The 20456-nt window shown below is 45.7% G+C and overlaps 1 protein-coding gene across 1 annotated transcript in view; it reads left to right on the forward strand.

The window, feature by feature from the left end:
- The window catches only part of INSC (INSC spindle orientation adaptor protein), a 136431-nt gene that overhangs the window by 17883 nt on the left and 98092 nt on the right, over positions 1–20456 (forward strand). Inside the window, exon 2 of the mRNA XM_036877055.2 lies at positions 9995–10095. Within this exon, the coding sequence (XP_036732950.2) occupies positions 10040–10095 (56 nt within the window). The 5' untranslated portion in view covers positions 9995–10039. The remainder of the gene's footprint in view (positions 1–9994; positions 10096–20456) is intronic.

Here is a 20456-nt window from a genome sequence, read left to right on the forward strand (position 1 = left end):
TGGTTCTGCTCCACATTGTAATTCAGGACTCATCTTCCATCTGTAGCCTTGCCATGTTGTGTCTTTCCACTTGCTCTGGTATCACTCAGTTGGAAGAAAGGGGAAGAGAGAGGGACCATGGAAAAAGCATATCTTCTATTATAATATGATTTAAAATTGTTCAAGACCTCACATTTTTATTTATTTCTTGATAACTTTCTGGAAGGGAAATTACTATGATAGGATGGCTGGCAAAGGCCTCCCAGATGAGGTAGAATTAGAGCTGAGTCCTGAAACATTGGTATTATTTGGAGATAGGAAAAGAGAATTGAGTAGGTTTTAGTCTGGGGGCACTGAGGTGCCATGACCAATGCTTAGAATTATGAATGAGTAAGCTGTTTTTGGAGAACCATGGAACGCTCTGCCAGGGGAATAACTTACTGAGCTCCTACTCTGTGCTAGACACTATGCAATGCACTGTTCGGATATTACTGTGACATGTGGAATCCTAGACAAAAATGAGCCTTAGTAAATCAGCATTCTATGAATGGGCTGTTTTCATGCTGGACCCATTCTGTGCCTAAGTTAATTAACTCAAATAGTCATCTGTGGATCATGTGGTCCATGTGCCTGACACCATGCCCTGACATGAAGGATTCTTTATCTGAGGATGTTATGACAATGACAATAGAACTTGTTGAGAATGATTGTGTTGTGTTCACACTCTGAGTTATTCTATTTATGCAGAGTGACCCTAGAATGGATTATGGTTCTGATTCAGGCTGGATTCTTCTTTGAATGCACCATACAGTCAGGTAGCACTGAGCACGAGCTGGGATGTTACTTCTTCAAGGCCAAAGTTACTAATCACAGAAAAAGTTCTTAGAGCTGTTATTTGTGCTAATTCAAAGCATGGTCCCTATGTACTAGGTTTTTATCAAATCTCTTCTTTGGAAGGCTTTTCTTCCCAATAAATTTAATATATTCTGCTTTGTATTTCTCTTTAGTGGGAAGCAGCTCTTTGGGCCTGACCTCTGGGTTGGAAATGGATCTTTCATTGGGCATAAAAATGGATATCATGAAACTTTCTGTGTAGCACCAGTAACCAGGCCCCTGAGTTAAAGCAGCTTATTATTATTACTTCACTTGCTCTTATAAATATAATGCAAGATACATAATCTGATGTGATTCTAACAACAATCCTGAGAAGAGGTTCTGTTCCTATTTTATAGATGAAGAGGCTAAAGGTCAGAGAGGACCAGTAAGAGGCTGAACTGGGATTGGAATCTCAATCCTGAACTTTTGAATTTCTGTGACCTCATCATGCTGCTTTTCAAATGTTATTGTGAAAACTCCAGTTTAGAAGATTTGAGAAAGAAATTAAATCAGAGAAGAAGGTTGGATTGTCATGGTTGTTAATGTAACACTCTCATCCGCTCCTGGCTTTAGAAGTAAGAGAAAATTATATTTATGGAACTGCAAGAGACTATACTGTTCTCTGTCCTGTGTCCCCTTTCCCAAGGGTATATAGACCCCTTTAACCTGGGTCCTCATCACTCAGAGAGGGAAACATCTTGCCCAGTGTGACCTCTGATCATGATTCATGAAACAGTATGTGTCCAAATTTTCACCATGTTGGAGCTATTCAATTTTCTCTAATGGCCTTTATCTGAGAGTTATATCTATTCATGGCAGCCACAACCAGTAAGTCATTAGCTTAAAGTATACTGACTGTTTAATTTTAACATCCTGGGACCTGGGCCCAGGGAGAGAGGGCTCTCACTTTTGCAAATCAAAGCTAAGGAACATTCAAGCAGTTGGCTAACATTCAGATCAGGAAAAGTTAGAAAGTAAGAAGGGATAATTGCAAAGTTAGAGTAGAAAGCAGTTGACTAGCTGGAGTAGTTCAGGAGGTGGCAGAAAGGCCTCCATCTGGCTGCCTCCCAACAGCTGGGAACTGTGCTCACCAGAAGAGAAATGGAACTCATCTTTATATGAAGCACCCCTGTGTGCCAGGTACTTCACATATATGATCTCACTGGTCTGCACAGGAGTGCCATGGAAGGAACCATTATTTCCATTTTATCCTCACTGTATATCCCACATTACAGATAAGGAATCCTAGTGCCCAAGGTCACACAGCTAGTAACTAGTGCAGTTTGGATTTGAATCTGGGCAGTCTGACTTTGAATCTGCATTCTTAACCCACCAAACTCTGGCTGTGGAGTGGCCCAGGGGCCCAGGCAAACCTCCCTTGGAGGCTGCACTCTGCCTAAGGTCTTGGATATCTGGAGCACCATTTCTCACTTTTGACCCTTAGAAAATCTCCAGCTCTGGGCCAGTTCCCAGGTGCCTGTACCTGCAGTTTCCTTGTGCAGCTCAGGGCTGGGAGCTGCTCTGACGGGCAGCTGGAGTGCTGGAGTACCGGAGCCATGAAGGGCCCATCCTGAGACACAGGATCAGGGCAACCATGGCTTTCTTGATTCCAAGAGCCTGGGCTTTCCTCCGAAACTGCCACACATGCTCCTGCAGGGGAGTCTGAGCATTGGCTTTGACAAGTGGGGACCATTTAGAGGATGGGTGCTCATACTGACCAGGGACTGGGGCACATGGGCCTTAGCAGGATTTTGGAGTCCTTAGGACTCCAGGATCCTTTCTTTCCAACCTCCATGGACTCATGGGCACCTGAGTCAACCTGCCTGTCCCTTTCCAAGGCTGAACTGAATCAGACCAGGAATCCCTGGAGTTGACTTGTCTACTGCCTATTCCTTTGTGCTTGGTAACCACAGCAATGGAGAAAGAGCAGGCGCAGTGATCCCTGTTGTACTGAGAGAAGCACAACACCATTGATTTCCTAGGGTTAATCACTCTGAGCCCAGGTGGGTCTCTCTGGGCTCTTCCCAGGCAAGGCTCTCCTTGTATTTCCCATGAGAGGAATTTATGGGAATGATGAAGCCTGGGTTCAGGTCCCCTGTGTAACTCAGCTTGCTGTGAGTGACCTTGGGCAAATCTCTTGCCCTCTCTGAACACATCTCTCCATCTGTCCATGCCTCTCTGTGCTTCAATTTCCCCATCTGCAAAGTAGGGATAATAATAGTAAGCTACTTCATTGGGTTATTTGAGGATTAAATGTAAAGCATTTAGAACAGTGACTGATATATAGATAGTACCCAGTAAGTTTCTCCATCTCTTCCTCCTCATTATTATATTTTTATTACTGCTATTATTACAAGGAGCTAATCTCTAAGGCTGTCTACTAGTTCTAATACACTGACAATATGATGTCAGCTCCTCCAAGGAGGCTGCCTGGGTTTTGACTGGGGGCCACCGTCCTCTCTGTCAAGTTTATGGCTATATCTGTGCACCAAGATTTCTGCTACCCTCTAGGTAAGGCCTAGAAGAAGGTAACTGTATTCAGTTAATGAGGTAGAGGCTTGAGACTTTATCTGTGCTTGGCTGAAACTATTCTGGCTGCAGAATTGAGAAGCAGGGCTGAGGTCTGGATGGTCCCTCTATAACTATGCACAGTCCTTATGAGCTGTCCAACCAGGGTTTTCAGGGCCTGAGGGGACAAGGCCTTGCTCTGTGAGCCCTGAGGTATGTTCTGCCTACTTGCCAGGCTCTGTCGCCTGACAGCTGGGAGGGGCCGCCCGGCTTCCTCCAGGGAGGTGGAGTTCTCTATATTTCATGAGACTTGGTGTGTCCAGCAGCTTGCCTGGTTTCTTGCGTGTCCCCTGGGAGTAAGTGTTCCTGAAGTATCTGATTGCTGCAGGGTGTTGGCTGTCCCAGTTAGCAACACTGAAAAAGCTCCGATGACTGTTGCTACCCTACCCAGGCCAAACAGAGGCCTAGAGATGACATAAGGTGGGCAGCTCATTGCCATTATTTTCCAAAGCTCATTGCAGCCCTCCTTTCCACCCCCAGGTCCCCACCTCTCTGGCCCCAGGGTTTCGAGGTACCCCTGTGAGCTTGCACCTGTCTCTTGAATGAATCTCTGCTGCTGCCTGTTTCCTGCAGTCCATCCACTCCACTGGTCACTGTGGGGACTGAAATTCCACTGTGATTGGTTTCCTTTCTTGCTCAAACATCCTTAGTGGCTCCCTACCCCCCACAGGAAGGAGTCCAAAGAAACAGTTCCTTTCATGTGCAGGGCCATAGATTCACCTTCCCTCTAGTCCCTTGGGAGAAATCTGGGTCCCTGAATACCTGCTACATTTTCTGGTCTACTTGCTATGGTTCATGCCATTCCCTTGGCACTGACTGTCCTTGTCCAATCTTCACCTGACAGACTTCCACCCTGTATTTAAGCCCCAGTTCATGTGTCACCTCCTCTAAGAAGCCTGGCCTAGTCCCCAGCTGACAGTGCCCCTTTTTCAGCATTCGGACACCATTGAGAGAATTTCCTCTAGACTCCTCCACCAGCCCACAGCGCTCCAGCCTTCTAGGAACACTCACGGTTGCCTACATCTTACCATGTTCACGATTCTGTGACTTTTACGTGCCCTTCCTGCTGCCTCTTCCTCCCAGCTCCAAATCTTTCCTGTGGTTCCACATTCTTCGTTCAAGTTTCAGCTTTAAGGTCATACCCTGAGAAACTTTTCCTGCCCTCTTCCATTCTCCCCACCTTCAGTTCCCACCCTAGTACTGCTTGGAAGCTCTCTGGACCTCCCTTAGCACCATCTGGGTAACCTGTTACTGCAGTTTTCCTGCAGTGTTGGGATTGTCTGTTGCCCCATCTGTCTGTCTGGAGACCCTGATTAGCACAGAGCTGGTGGTGGGGATGGAGGCTGCCCAGATGGGAATGACCAGACAGGACTATGAGAATTCAGGAGGGACCAGTGGCTTTGCCTCCATGGATGTTAGGATGCAGAGCCCTTTTCATGCAGTCTGTGGTTGCAAACCTAAGGCCTATGGTCGCAAAAGGCCCTCCACAGTTGTCTCACTGAGTACTCACAGAAACATAGTGAAAGAGGTACCTTCACTTCTCATTTGCCAGGGAGGAGGCTGAGGTTCCTTCAGTGAGAACCCACCGGTGAGTCCACCAAGTGTTAACTGATCTGATCATTATGCACCAGGCACTGTATCAGGAAGTGGGGATGGGGATACAGCGGTGAGCAAGACAGACCTCTAGTCCCTACTCCTGGGATCCTAAAGGGAGAAAGACATTAAGCTATCAATTTCTTGGCTAATTGTTTAATTACAATTGTCATGAGCTCTACAGATGAGAAATAATGAGGGGGTTGAACGATGAGTGGATCATATCATGAGGGATTTGACTGAATCCCTGGGTCCCGTTCCATTCCTGCCTCCAGTCTCCCAGCTACCTCCTCCCTGTACCTAGCCCTGGGGCTGGAACTTAACTGCTTTCCACAATATTTACTGTCCTCCCTGTTGACAGCCCTGATGGATTCTGAAGATTAAAGAGTCCCAGTCCTGCCTTGAGCTGTACTTGGATTGGCCTATTGGACAACAGCAGAAGCTGTACTTGCTCCTGGTTCTAATTGAATAATTTACTGTGAATAGCCTCCATTTCCTCCAGAGCTCAGGCTGGCTTATTAGCCAAACAGAGGTGAGCAAGGGCTGCCTCTAATGGGATGCAGCAGAAATGAGCTGTCCAAATGAGCAGTTGTTGCAGCAGACATTGAATTAAATCAGCGACACTTAAAGCTTCAAGTCTTGTAAACTAGCCACTCCTGGTTGGGAAGGCACAGCCAAGAGCCCTGCAGAGCTGAGGCTGCAGGCTCCCGGGTGGTATTGCCCACGGATTAAGAAGGCTCTTGGGTGGTGGTGGTGGTGGAGAGGGGTAGGTAGAGTTTCCTCTCTCCTGCTCCCTCCTATGTGTGTCCTTTGTGCCTCTCTTATGTGCTAGGTAGCATCGCTTCTTGAGAGGTATTTCTCAACTCCTCCTTCCAAGAGGAAGGACACTCCCTCTTTGAGCTACCATGTACCAAACACATGATTTATATTCATCTATCAGGGACTTTTGTCAGTGATCTCATTTAGTCCTCAGGAAGCTCCTGGGAGGCAGGTATAACTGAAGAAACCACGTTCATGGGGGGTTGATGGTTTCCATAAGGTCATGTGCTAATCAGGCAGAGTTAGGACTTGACTCCAGATGTGTCAGACTCCAAAGTTCAAGTTCTTTGTGCAACACCAGTGAGGACAAATGGCATGGGGCAAAGGGGTTACCTTGAATCCACTTTGGGGTTCCTGATAATACTGTGTGGCTTTGGAGGGGTTTGGGTCAGAATCTCTCTGCTCAGTAGGATGACTCTGGCTTAGAGTAGTGGGAGGGGGTGGCTGCAAGGGCAGCAGGCTGTGGGGGCTTTCCTGAGCTCTGCATTGAGAAACAGGCCTCTCTCTAGAGCTAGTGACACCTTAGGTGTTAGCTGGGACTGTGGTTTCCCTTTGCCCATGACTCTGTAGGGCTGTCACAAAGGGAACCACAAAATGTGGAGCAGAAGGGATGCCCCCACTGCCTGCGCCCCTCTTTCTTTCAGCCGAGTGCGGTGTTTGTGATGTGCTTCATTCTTCCGAGGACTGCTCTGTCTCCTGGCTGTGTCACTGAGGGCCAGCACTAGGTGAAGCTGGAGGACTCGCAGTCTGGGAGATGGGAGCTGTGGGAGGCGCTGGTGTGGGAAGAAGGCCAGCTTCCTGGGACGGCTGGGGCGGCTGGGGGCTGTGTGTGGCCGCCAGGGAGTGGAGGCAGGCACCCTGTCAGCAGGTGCTAGACACTTGTCACTTTTGGTTGCTCTTATCATCTCCACCTGCTCCAGCACCTCCCCTCCAATCCTAAAACCTGGGTACTAGTCCTCAGTCACTTCTAACTGTGCGACCTTGGGTGATGCACATTCTCCTACTGAGCTGCAGGAGTCTCCGCTGTAACAGGGGAATGATGATGGTGTTAAATGAGTTAATATTATATAAAGCATTTAGAACAGTACCTGGCACATGGTACACATTCAATAAATATTAGCTATCATCATCATCATTATTATTAGAAGCACTTTATAAACATCATCTGGGGTAACTTGATATTCTGGATATATTCTTGATATTCTCACCTTCCAGCTATCCTCTTTAACCTGTTCTCCATCTCCAGTGAATACGATCTGTGGCTCCTTCAAGAACTAATCTGATTCACAACCCCATGAATGGTCACAAACTAACCATGTAGCTCAATGTGTAGAGTTTTGTGCCGAGTTCCACAGTGAGCAAGGTGTGATTTCAGACATCATGGAGTCTTGTCCCATTGGGACATTAATACAGGCATAAATAATAGAGTCTGTGTATATGACAGTGATATATATGCAGCCCAGGAGTTCCCAAGAGGCCTCCCCAGCCTCTGGGAACCCATGACCCAAGGTTTTGTTAGCTGACAGGTTCCACCAGTATGGCTGCTGGGAAGCTGCAAATGGAAAGGATGAACAAGGACATATTGCCAGGGTGCTTTAACAAAATCAGGATGTATCAGGGTTATTGCAGCCCCCTCAGCTAAGAGCCCAGTGGTCCCAGAAGAAAAGGAAATAGATTTTTTCTGCTTGACTTGTTTCTACCATGCTCTAGCTGGCTTCTGTGCAAAGGGCTCACAGATCAGTGATTAGGAATCTGGTCCAGGACTTTGTGGTCACCAAGCCGTGTTTCTGGAATCTATCTTTTAGAAATACAGAACACTGACTTGAGTCAAAGCTTCTGCTCAGTTCTTTCTCTCTTTTTCTGGGTCCTGCAGATGTGCCTTGATCAGATCGAGAAGGCCCTCCAGTATTCCAGGGCTTGCTTCATCTCGTCACAGGACCTCAACTGGTTCACACTTTAAGGGGCTTTGGAGCTTCCTTACTTTCTCTGTGTCCTCACTTGCCTTAAGCTTCAATTCCCTCTCCAACATTTTTCTATTCTCTCTCCTTTTCTTCTCCATGATGAAGATGAAAGTCAAATAAGATCATGCTTACAGCTGCCTGATTATATGACAGCATTCACACTGAGAAGTTGATATTTCCCTTTCTGGTTCTTTAATCAAACTTATCAAAAAGGGAACAGATACCTCATTTTGTTTCTAACTTTTTCTTTTATGCCATCTTTCAGGCTGATGACTCACAGGGTCCTGAAACTATGCTTTTTTAATAATGATAATAATGCTAGAAATAACAATGGTGATACTACTGATGATGGACACTCGTCGAGCGCTATCATTATGCCAGCTGTCTTATCTGCTTTATCTCATTTTCTGCATCTCCCTTGTCATAGCTGACCACAGGCTTGAACGCACAGAAGACACTCAGGGTGTAATAATAGCAGCTACCATTCATTTAGCTCTTACCCTGGCCTGACATTTCCATATTACTCATCTCATGTCATCACTGTAATAGCCCTGTGAAATAGATATTATTATTCTCAGTTACAGATGAAGAATCAGGGCTCAACATAAAGGTATTAAAAATTCATTCCTCTCATTCTTTCAACAGACATATAGAGTGATTGCTAAGTGTCACAAGTGTTCCCCGCCTTAGAGGGGCTCACAGTGTAGTGGGGCCCACAGACAAGGGACAGGAAATATCAGTGAGTCTTTGGAATTATCTAATGCTCTAGTTTATTCTGAGCTCCTGCCTCCCCATACTTTTCAGATCCACTCTTTTATCTCTATTCCAAGCATTATAAGGGGCACTTTACATCATCCAGCCACAGTACTATTAATGTCCTCCTCCACTCTTTTCTCATAAGGGTCATTTTGTAATCATGAACTGAGAGTTTAATTTCTCTGGACTTCTCTCTCACTCCTCAGTTGTATCTTTCCATAAGTTCATACTTGTGTTTTCTCTGAATATCTTGAAATCTGTCCTCAAGCTCCGGGGATGCCAGGTGACAGCCAACTCTCTCTTTTGTTGCTTTACCCAGGCAAAGGTGACAGAATCCCCATTTTCCTCAGGGAGGGCTTCCTCGTGGGCTTGGAAAAGGAGGTGGCAGAAAGGGAGAAAAGGGGAAGGGAAGGGGCAGCTGATTTTCTGGAGTAGAAGGACACTGTTGTCTTGGTCTAACTCACGAAACACAGGCTGGCCAAGTGGGGCCTCTGTGCTGGGGTTAGAGGCCCTGGAACCAGTTAACCCTCATCAGCTAGGCTGCTTTTGTCTGTACAGAACCCAAATCTTCACTTAACCAAGACTTTCATTATCTTACATAATAGAAAACCTAGAGGTGGGTAAGACTCCAGGGTTCATTGATCTGGTGGCTCAGTGATGAAAGACCCAGACTGATTTTGTCTACGTGCCAGCATCCTTCTCCGGCTAGGTGCTCTCTTGGTTGCAAGATGGTCTCCAGAAGCAGTGAGGTGACATGCTTCCTTGTTCAGATCTAATGGGAGAGATATAGTCTCACCTTGTGGCTCACAGTTAGGAGAAAGAAAACTTACCCCAGAAGCAATCCTGTCATGGCTCATTGGTCTGAATTGAGTCCCATGCTTAGTCCTGAACCAATTACCAGCAGTATGGGTGAAATCACATCATCTGAAATGAAATGGATTTGGGGAAGCAACCACCATGTGCAGTGTGGAGCCACATTTCCCAGACATAATCAGTGAATAACCCAGTGCTATGATGGTATATAGTTAGGGAATTAGCATGTAGAGTTGCCAGGTTTAGCAAATAACACAGGATGCTCAGTTAAATGTGAATTTCAGATAAACCACAGATACTGAAGTGTAAGTATGTCCCAGGCAGTATTTGCTGGTCTGTGTCCCAATATTTAACACAAAGTTAAATGGATCAGGCAAAGGTTTGACAATGGGAGATCAAAGATTGTAGGGTCTCAATCTTTTAATGGGCTAGGGACTTAAAACCAAAATAAATCTGAGTCCTGCATTACTTGTTTGAAGACAGTAGAATGTAATCTGGTTCAAAAAGGAAAGGGGAAATGGGGTCTTCCCTCCACACCTGCCTTGGCTCTTTGTGGCCAGGATCTGGGAAAGTGATTGCACCTCTAGTCTCAGGTCCCTCATTGAACCCATGCTGACCTCTCTTTCCAGGGCCCCAATTGCTGTGGGCAAGCTTTGTTGCAGATTGGGATCCACATGATGGCCTTGCCTGGGGGCCGGCACCTGGACTCCATCCCCCTGCCGGGTCAGCGGTAAGTCCCATAGCTATCTCTTAGGGCCAGGCCTGCCCCATCTGCACTCTGGCTGAGGCCCAGCCCCAGGGTCCTGAGGCTGCAGATGGCCCCATCTCTCTATACACTGTCCTGGGAAGGAAGCTTAGGACAAGGTAATGGATCCACAGTCACTCAGCAAATATGGATGGAACGGGGCCCTGGGATATGGAGGAATCAGGCAGGTCCTGTCCCCAAAGGAACTGGAGCCTAAGACCCAGGCAGACAATGAAACAAAGGCATGAGTGGGGTAGGCTGCTAAGATAGGGACCCCAGAAGGGGCTCCTGATTCCTCCAGAGGCTGAAACCACTGGTGCCCTCAGATAAGTTATGTCCCTCTCTGAGCTTCTTGAAAGGGTCTGTCTACCCTGAGGGGTTAATGTCAGTGAGGTCATCAGTGTGCTCCCCAAAAGCCACCATTATAAAGAGATTCAAGGGTGTGAAATACAGCAGCTCCTGCATGTGAGTGAGGGCTGGTTGTTTGGAATTTCCTGTGCAGCCTGACGCTGAGAGTAAGGAAACATATGGGGCTCAAATATTTTTCCGTGCAGCATGTCTGAGGTGGAGCTCAGAGGTTGTGAGGCACAAATCTGCCAGGATACATTCTCAGAGATGGGAACTTGTCTTGGAAAGCTGGTGGCTGTTCGTGAGATGAGTTTCAAACATGTGACTACCTCATTTCAAGGCCAGGTTTACCTCTTCCTAGCTGTGTGGCCTTTGGCAAGTTTCTGAACCCCATCAGCTCCTTGGTTCCCTCATGTTTAAACAGAGGTGACGACAGTATTTACATCATAGGGTTGATGTGTGGATTAAATGAGTTTGTATGTACAAAGCGTCTGTTGGGCAGCGAGAGCTGCGCGGGGAGCTGTTGTTTATTGAGTGCCTGCTGTGTGTCAGAGGTCCTCTGTGCTTCTCCATATAGGTGATCTTAGGGGGTTCTTCCAAAAATCCCTCCTTTAACCCTCAGGCAGTGACCTCAAGTGGCCTCACTGAGAAAATAAGAAATCACTCCCAGCAGCCTAATATTTTAAACCAAGTGTAGCCATTCTAGATGAAGTGGAATCTCAGGGTTCCCTGCTCTGTCCCGACCAGGAGCAGGTGGTTTGTATGTAGCCCAACGGGCGGCAGTAGCTCTGGCAATAAATAGGCTGTGGGACAACTTCACAGAACCCCATGGTCCCGGGCTGCTCAGAGCAGAGCCTGTGCTGTGGACTGCGGAGCCGTCATCACAGGCAGTTTGAGACAGTGGTTAAAGGTCAGGACTGCCTCAACTTAATGATTAGTTCTGCTACTTAGTAGCTGTAACCTTGGGCTTTAGTTTCTTCATCTATGAAATGGGGATATTTATACTACATCACTGGATTGTTATGAGAATTTAAGGTAATATGTCTAAAACATCTGCCTGCACATAGGACCTGCTCAATTAATGTGAACTTCTTGCTCAGATGAAGAACAGGTGCCCAGAGTAGAAAATGTGGGGCTCAGAGAGATCATATCCTGGCACTTTCAGCCTCTGGGACCGCTGATCTCTCCTTTTCTTCTACTTCCAACCTCCTCAGAAGTTTTAAGAGGTAATTAAATGACATGAAAACGATTCAGTAATTAGATTATTATTCTTTTGGGGGCAGGATAGGGTTTCTAACAGATATCAGACAGCAAACACCTTGGAAGGAAATCCTGGATAAATGTGAGGTCAGGACTTCTGGCTGGCCGAAGACATCACAACCCAAGCAAATACTTGCTTCGAATGTCGTCAGCCTTACCATTCTGACAGGGCAGGGTAGGCTGCAGAGAGGAGGTGGGGTTTCCTTGAATAGATTCACAGCCTGGCACTTCCAGGCTACCCAGAACACTGGAAGAATACCATTCCAGGGCATACAGCCTATTCATTGTGTGTGTTCTGGGGGCATGTGCATGGGCTGTGTTTACAGAGAGGGCTCATGTGTATTTACAGAGTGGTAGAGGGGTTAGTTTATCCAATCTGATGCTGTTTCATGGGCAGACAATAGCAGCCACTTCTTCTTTCCTCTTGTTCCAAGCTGTGGAGGCCTCTTTCATGGGAAATAACACCATGGTTATTGTTCCCAGATACATAATTAATGCTAGATAATTGACTTCTTTCTGTTGTGTTCACTGAAACTGAATTTCACTCTGTAGTGCATTGTTCATCTCAATATGCAAAATAAATAAATACTGTCAAGTTGTGTGGGATCATCTTGGGTGAATCATACATGTTAGACCTTTGGTATTTAAGACCCTTACAAATAAATAGCATCACAAAGGGCTTTTCAAGGTACAGGCTTCTCAAAGGAAGTAGAGAGTGGGGAGCAACAGTGTCTTGGTCAGGGGCTGGAACCCCATGCTGAATGGGTGTGGGTGGTGGGGATGGGGATAGGGATGTGGGTGAGAGGGTTCTCAACTCTGACTATATCTGGATATCCTGGGAAGGTTTCAAATTTAAAAATAATACAATAAATAAGCCAAATAACAAAACCCTATTCTTGGGCACTTTAATGTGGGTCTAAGTGGTTGAAAGCATAAAGTCCCTGGAATTGCACTGGGGCTCAAGTTCCAGCTCCACCTCCTACCAACAGGATGACTTTGGCTGCCACTTAACCTATCTAAGCCCCAATTTATCCCCTGTAACTGGCAGCAGTGACTGTTTCTTAGCGAGTGTTGGAGTACAAGAAGGAAGGTCTCTCTAGGGCTCAGGGTGCTTTGCAGTGCACAACCCCCGGGCCATCCTGTAACAGTAACAAACCATCCCTCCAGTGCTCCATTGTAGAAACACTTGCAAGCTCAGGTCCAAATATCTCCCCAGAGGCTTAAAGACTTATTGGTGGCAGTGAAGGGGGCAGGAGACTAGCTTTCTGGGGAACAGGAGACAGTGGCTGCTAGGTCCCTAGCCGATCTTCATTTCTTCTTGGTCTCTGGCCCCCCATCTTTGCATCTGGGGCACTGATCCCCCATCGGCTCTGGGCCTGGTGGTAGTGCTCCTGGGACCTAGCCATGGTGGTCAGCATGTTGGCAGCTACCTGTACACTGCCAGGCTCATGCCCTTGGCCATCATGCATAGCCCTCATTTTCAGGAGGGATCCTGTTGTCCCAGTGCTTTCATATAACTGTCTCTATGGACGGGCTTTTATGGGCTGGGCTGGAGGCTAGTCTGAGGGACACACACAGGTGTTCCAGAAGTTCCCCTCCCACCTGCATCCTCTCTTGCATCTTTCCTCCCACTACTTCTCTTTACCACAGACCAAGCTGGGACACCTTGACATATTCTTTCTGGGTTCCTGCCTGTGAGCGTGGGGATACTATTCAAGGATAGCTTCTGCTAAGCCCCACAACAAAGTTGGTTTGCTCTTACCCAGCACTTGCTACGAGCTGGGTGCATTACACACAGCAACTCCTTTAGTCCTCATGGCATGTGTGCGTATTATTATCTCTATCTTGCAAGAGGGGTCACAGGTTTGGTTCTCTGGGAAGCAGCTTTTGAGATGGAGTTCAGAGTTCAGGGTGGTTACTGGGGACTGAACTTGGGATCAACAGCTGTGCAAGGGAAAGGAAGGAGGCGGAAGCCGGCAGAGGGATGAGGTGAGCTTCAGTGCAGGCTGGATGATGACCTCGGCTGACATCACAGGGAGCTTTGGAATCAGAATTGATGTTCATTGGCTAAAGTGGCCAGGGCCTTCATATCCCACTATGATCTGCCATTGGACTGGGCAGCTCTAGGCAGGGTGTGACCTTAGGTGAGGTTGGTCTGAGATAATATCTGGGGGGCCTGATGGCTACAGGCTGTTGGCTAATGATACTCTCAGTAGCCAGAGGCAATAAGTCCTTCCTTAAAGAGGAATCTGAAGGGCACACACAATATCCATAGGAAACTGAGCCTTGAGGAGGTTAAGTTACTTGCCCAAGGACAGAGCTGATAAGGAGTTCTCAGAAGGTGCTTGATCCTGAGTACTGGCCAATACTCTATCCAGTCTATCTTTTCTATAGTATTCTTGAGGACATTACACAAATAAACCATTCACTTGCTTATTCAGGTAATTGTTTTTTTATTCATTAACCTTCACAGAATTTTTATACAAATATGCATCGAGTGTAGATCATGCCTTGTTTGGTGCCTGTGTGCTTAAGACTATGTTTGTGACCAAATCAGGCATGGTCCTCCCTTCATGGAACTCACTAATTTACCTCTTGACTTGATCAGGTCTAGATTTATAACAAGTACACAACTCAGGTCTTTCATTTGGGACCTTTCACTGTGAGTGAATCAATTTCTCACATGGTTTCTGATCAACCTGGAGTCTGAGATGAGCCCGGGCTGGAGCAGCTGCAGCTAGTGGGCAGGAGGCCTCAGGGTTGCCTCTGGTCTGCTGGTGAGGAGCCGTCCAGCTTTCCTGAGCCAGTGGGGCTGTTGCAGGCCAGCCTGTCTCCAAGTAGAGAATGGTTTGCATGTGTACACCCCTGGTCTGTGGCTGGTTTTCTGCTCCTCGGGTGTTTTCTATGCCTGTGGTGAAATATGCAGACTGTAATTGTCAATGGGAAAATTGGATATTTGTCTGTTGTTTCTACCAAAAGGAAGGCCAGTCAAAGTTAGAATCAAATTCCCTCCCTTCTCTCTTCTCCCAAGAGAAGTCCCATAGAAACACAGTGACCTCGTGAAGACAGTGGGACAATGATTCAATAGTTATTTTTAAAAAGAGAGGTTGGATTTAAATTCTCATACAGAGCTAGGAACCAGGATCCTGGAAGCCCATAATGTTATTGCTGGAGGCTTCCTCAGAGCTCATCTGTGTCATCCCTTCATGATAAATGGAGGACTTGAGGCCCAGATAAGGGAACAGAGCTCTTAAAATGCTTTTCTGCCCATTGTGCAGGTCTGTGTTTCTTAAACTCATTCTCCTACCCAACCTCTAATAAATCCTAGAAGCTCTGTGTCTAGTCCCAGTGGGATTGTCATGTAGTATTGTTCTGTAATAGATATGAATTTCATTCATTCACTCACTCATTCGAATGAGATTTACTTTGGACTAAACTTACTTTGGGCCAAGCCCTGGGTCATATGGTAATAATTTTTGTAGATGTCATCTTTCTTTCTCAATGTTAAATGTCCTCAGGGCCAAATTTATTTCTTGTTCTCATTTGTGCTTTGCTGATTGGAATGCACATGGTAAGAGCTCAGTAAGTGGTTGTTGAATGAGTAAATGTTTAATAAATGTTTGATGAATTAATGACAAATGACTGAGGAGCTCTACGTGACTGTGAGACATTAAATTAAGCAGCTTGGATTTTGTTCCTTTATCCAAGACACTCCTCCATCTCCCCAAAACTAGTCTCATTCTTTTTGGTAGAAAACTGCTGCTCAGAGGGGAAGGGTAAGCTGGAGTTTTATCTCAATTTAAATACTCTTTCTGAGTGAAAGCCAAAATTTAATTGGTTGATGGAGTCAGAGAGCTGGAGAGACTTTTCTTTTTCTTCTAAAGAAGAGTAATTCAGAAGTATTTTTAGTCTTGGTTTTAAGTTTACTGGAAGAAAACGTCTCTGCAATCTCAGCATTAAATCTTTTGCGGAAGAACACAGCGCAGAGGGGAACGTGGACTAGGAGCCAGGGGCCTGCCACCCTCCCTCTACCCACCTTCTCTCCCTTCCTTCCTCCCTTCCTTCCTTCATGCCCTTTCTTCCTTCCTTCCTTTCTTTTCTTTCATTTTCTTTTCCTTTCCTTTCCTGTCTTCTCTTTCACTCCTTCCAGCCCTGGCTCTATACTAACCTGCCAGACAATCCTTTTCCCTCTCTGAGCTTTAGTTTCTTCATCCTTCATCTGAGTTTCCCCAGGTACCCTTCCCATTCTAATATTCTAGGAATCTGTGAATGATTTTTAAATAGTCTGTTTCCTTTTCTGAACAAAAATATCCCACTTTAGCACCTCAGGATGGGAAAGCAATCCAGTTGACCAAAACAAGGTCTTCTCATTCCTTCCTACAGAATGTGCAAAGAGGTCTAGTGCTTTCCTCGTAGCTGGGATGGAAGTACCAAGACATACTAGCTTGGGATCCCTTTCCGGTATCTGAGGTGTACCCTGTTCAGATTTTATAGAGGTCCGTTGGTATTTCCAGAAGTGTTCTATGGAGGGGATAGGGTGCCCTCCTTTGATGGGATATAATACAGATAAATCCATGAGTCCCAGCACTCCAATATGCTTCAGAGTTTAATGTCTTTATTTTCAATGTCATCTCCACTCCTCTGGCTACACTTAGCAACCTGCCATTTTCCCAACATGAGGTTCCATGCCTCCACTCCTTTGCACATGCTGTTTCTTCTGTCTGAAACTCTATTGTCTTCCAACTCCTTGTCTTCTCCTGGAGAACTTGAAGGCATCCTTTCAGTGTTGGCCTAGGAGGTTTTCTCAGATACTCTAGCTTGGGCTAAGTATCCCTTCTTTGTGCTCCCACAATTCTTTCTGATTACCTAAGAATGCCATATGTGAGCTGTAATTACTTATCGGCAATAATTCACTTACACATTCAGTAAATGTTTATTGGGTGTCTAAGATGGAGGGAATAAATCACTGTGCAATAGAAAGTCCTACTCTCTTGGAGATCATATTTTCACCATTTCCCCTCTATAATCCAGTACCTAGCTCAGTACCTAACACATTGGGGTGTTCAGTAAAGTTTGGAGGTCATTACCAAGTGTTTTTGGCATAATAAAGTGGTCCTTTATAGAGAACTCTCCACTTTAAACAGCAGGTGGAATAGAGTAGGACAGAGAAATCTAAATTCCACCCTTTGAAGGAATAAAGTTCCATTAAGTGAAAAGACATTTAAATGAGTCAACAAGAGTGTAGGCACAAATTTCCACAAACTATTTCCCCCCTGCAATGTTGTGGGGAACACTGGAAGCCAGGCCAGCAGGATTAGCTAGGCATGAAGGACTGGTGCCAGCAGCTGGGGGTGCCAGGCACGGGTTGGCTGAGCTGGGAAAAATTGTTCCTTTTGGCATCTGAATGGTAGGCACAGTTACCTTGCCTCAGTGATGGGCTTTGATTAACAAAGGAGGCAACCTAAGAGGCAAAAGCAGACAAAGAGCAACGCCAGAGAGGAGGTGGGGTCCTGAGAGGGTCACTCCCTCCACCTGCGCAATTTCCCTGGCTTCTTTGCTTTGGCAATACTTCTGGTGCATACTCATCAGAGATCTATGATGAGGGGGCCAGTGGGCTAACAGTTCTATCCTGAATTTAAATACCATCCATCCAGTTCTATCCCAGGAAGAAATGAGGCAAGGGTTTGAAAAATGACTAGACATACTACAGTGTTTAAATGATCACAAGCGTTAAAAAGGCATCGATGTATCACATAAGGGCAATCTAGCATAGCAGAAAGCTGGACTGGAGGGTTGGAGTATCAGCAAATATCAGAAGACATCAAAGGGTATAGCATAATAGTTAAGAGCAAGGGTCTGGTCTCAGATTGCCTGGATTCTTAACCACTTATCCACTGTGTGAATTTGGCCAAGCCATTTAACTTACCAAATCTCAGTTATGTGAAACTCATGGATTGTTATGAAAGTTAAGTGAGCAGTTAAGATTGAATCAAGCCTGTAGCACAGTTCCCAGAATGTAATAAACACTCAGTTTTAGCTTTATTGTCAGTATTAGCAGTGAGGTCTTAGACAAGTTATGTAATACCTCTAAGCCTCAGTTTCTTTTTTAAAATTGATTTATAATGATATACTTTATTACATTAGTTTCAGGTGTACAAGATAGTGATTTGATATTTTTGTACATTATGAAATGATCAGCGTAAGTTGTTTACCACCTGTCACCATACAAAGTTAATACAGCATTATCAACTATATTCCCTATACTGTATATTACATCCCTGTTACTTCTTTATTTCATAACTGGAAGTTTGTACCTCTTAATCCCCTTCACATATTTCACCTGTTGCCCTGCCTCCCTTCTCTTCTGGCAACCAACACCTTGTTCTCTGCATTAATGTGTCTTTTTTGTTTGCTTGCTTTTTTTTTAGATTCCACCTATAAGTGAAACGTTAGGGTATTTGTCTTTTCTCTGTCTGACTTATTTCACTGAGCATAATACCCTCTAGATCCCTCCATGTTGTTACAAATGGCAAGATTTCTTTTTTCTTTTTTTTTGTGGCTGAGTAATATCTCATTGTGTGTTTGTACCAGATCTTCTTTTATCCATTCATCTATTGATGGACACTTCGGTTGCTTCCATATCTTGGCTATTGCAAGTAATGTGGCCATAAACTTAGGGGTGCATGTATCTTTTTGTATTGATGTTCTCCTTTTCATCAGATAAATACCGAAAAGTGGAATTGCTGGATCATATGGTAATCTTATTTTTAATTTTTTAAGGAAGTGAATATTGTTTTCCATAGTGGCTGTACTAGTTTACATTCCTACCAACAGTGCACAAGTGTTCCCTTTTCTCCACACCTTCGCCAACACTTGTTACTTCTTGTCTTTTATTTTTAATTTGAGATAAAAAAATTTATTGAATTGTAGTTGATATGCAATATTATGTTGATTTCAAGTATATAACATAGGGATTTGGCAGTTATTTACATTATTAAGTACTCACCCAACTAGTGTTGTTACTATCTGTCAACATAGAAAGATGTTATAGAATTATTGATTATATTCTCTATGCTCTACTTTCATCCCCGTGACTAATTTATATCTATATCTATATCTATATATATGTATATATATATATATAGATTTTTTTTTGACATTTTCCAGTTATTCTATTATTTTTTAAGGTCACTATTTAGCTATTGTTGTACCATTTAACTGGTATTTCAGTACTCGACTCAAGAGCCCTTACGGAGTAACAGGGGCTGTATCCGAGAAACGATTGCTGCGCTGAGCGACTGTTTTCTCCACATAACATGACTAGCTTTGCATTTCGACACTTGCAGGACCTTACTGGGATTCTTCCGTGGAAGTTTTCTCATTGGCAGCACAGAGACTTTCTTCATTTTCTTCCTGCATTCCCTCACTTTCTGATTCTTCTAAATCAAGTCTGGCTAATTTCATGGCCAGTCCTTCGTCGCAGTGTCGTTTCCTTTTTAATGTGAACTGCCGCTGTCTTTCCTCTCTGTCGAGGAAGACTTCGCTCCAGTGCAGCCCTTCACTCGCCAGCTCCCTCGGCAGACACTTGGTTTCCAAGCTACGAGGGGCAGCTAATTCCTCAGCTAAGATGTCTGAGGTTACGGCTTCTTGCGCATCAAAATCAGTCACTGTATCTTCCCCGTCGTCTTGCGAATTGAGCTGGGGACTGCTGAACTTGTTCATCTCCATGAAATCATAGTCTCTGTGCGTTCGGTGGCACATCGCCGGGATGCCGGATTCATCCCACCTCTGGGACTTCTTTTTTGGCACCTGCTGAATCGCTCCTCCAGACTGCTGGGTGGAGGCAGCCTCCGAGGAGGCTGCGGAGCTTTTGTTTTTCAGGATTCCCTTGACGGGCTTGTGTGAGGTGGTGGAAGTTTCCATGCCTGGAGGTGAAGGGCCGTTGCCGGCTCGAGGCTCTGGCTGTCGCAGCCGCCCATAGCACTGCCTGCGCGGACAACGGCGCCAACGCCCAGAAGCCTCAGCCCCGCACTGCATCACAAAGGACGCCTCGGGCCATGTCACAGTGGCCGCGGGCACCGCCTGCGCCTGCGTGTCACTGCCTTGCGGCCCATTCTGACGTCTGCCTTTCGTTTTTTCCCCATGTGGTATGATAGGAAATAGCCCAGCGTTGCACATCAAATGCAGAAGTACTGCTTTGTACGTTTCTACAACCCCCATGTACCGAGTGAGACTCTTTACAAACTGTACTCCTTACTGTAGGTCACCGTCAAGAACTGGAAAGCCACTGGTTTGGAAAGATTGGAGGCATAGGAGCTAGGAAGCATTTCACTTCTGCTCCTGCCTCCTATTGCCATCCACAGCTCCCTCTCCCATTGCGTATACACACACACACACACACACACACACCACTCCTGGTCCTCCTCCCCTCCCTGCCTCTGCTACTGGCCCCAATCCCCAATGGCCAGGCCCTTCCACCAGCTGGGAATCTGGGCATCAGCCTCTGCACCTACATACTGCTCCCTCTCCAAGCCAGACCTCAGGTACTGGTCTAAATATTTCAAGAAATTCTCCAATTCTAGCTCTTTTGCCACCAGCATGTTTCAAGGCACTCCTGTCTCCTGCTGGACCTACAGCCATGGCCTTTAAACTGAGCCCCTGTAACTCCCCCACTTCCTTCCCACTTCTGATCCACCTTCTAGCCAGAGTAGTCTTTTTAAAACACCCATCAAATCTTG

This window comes from Manis pentadactyla, chromosome 9 (assembly GCF_030020395.1).
Source record: "Manis pentadactyla isolate mManPen7 chromosome 9, mManPen7.hap1, whole genome shotgun sequence".
NCBI lineage: Eukaryota > Metazoa > Chordata > Mammalia > Pholidota > Manidae > Manis > Manis pentadactyla.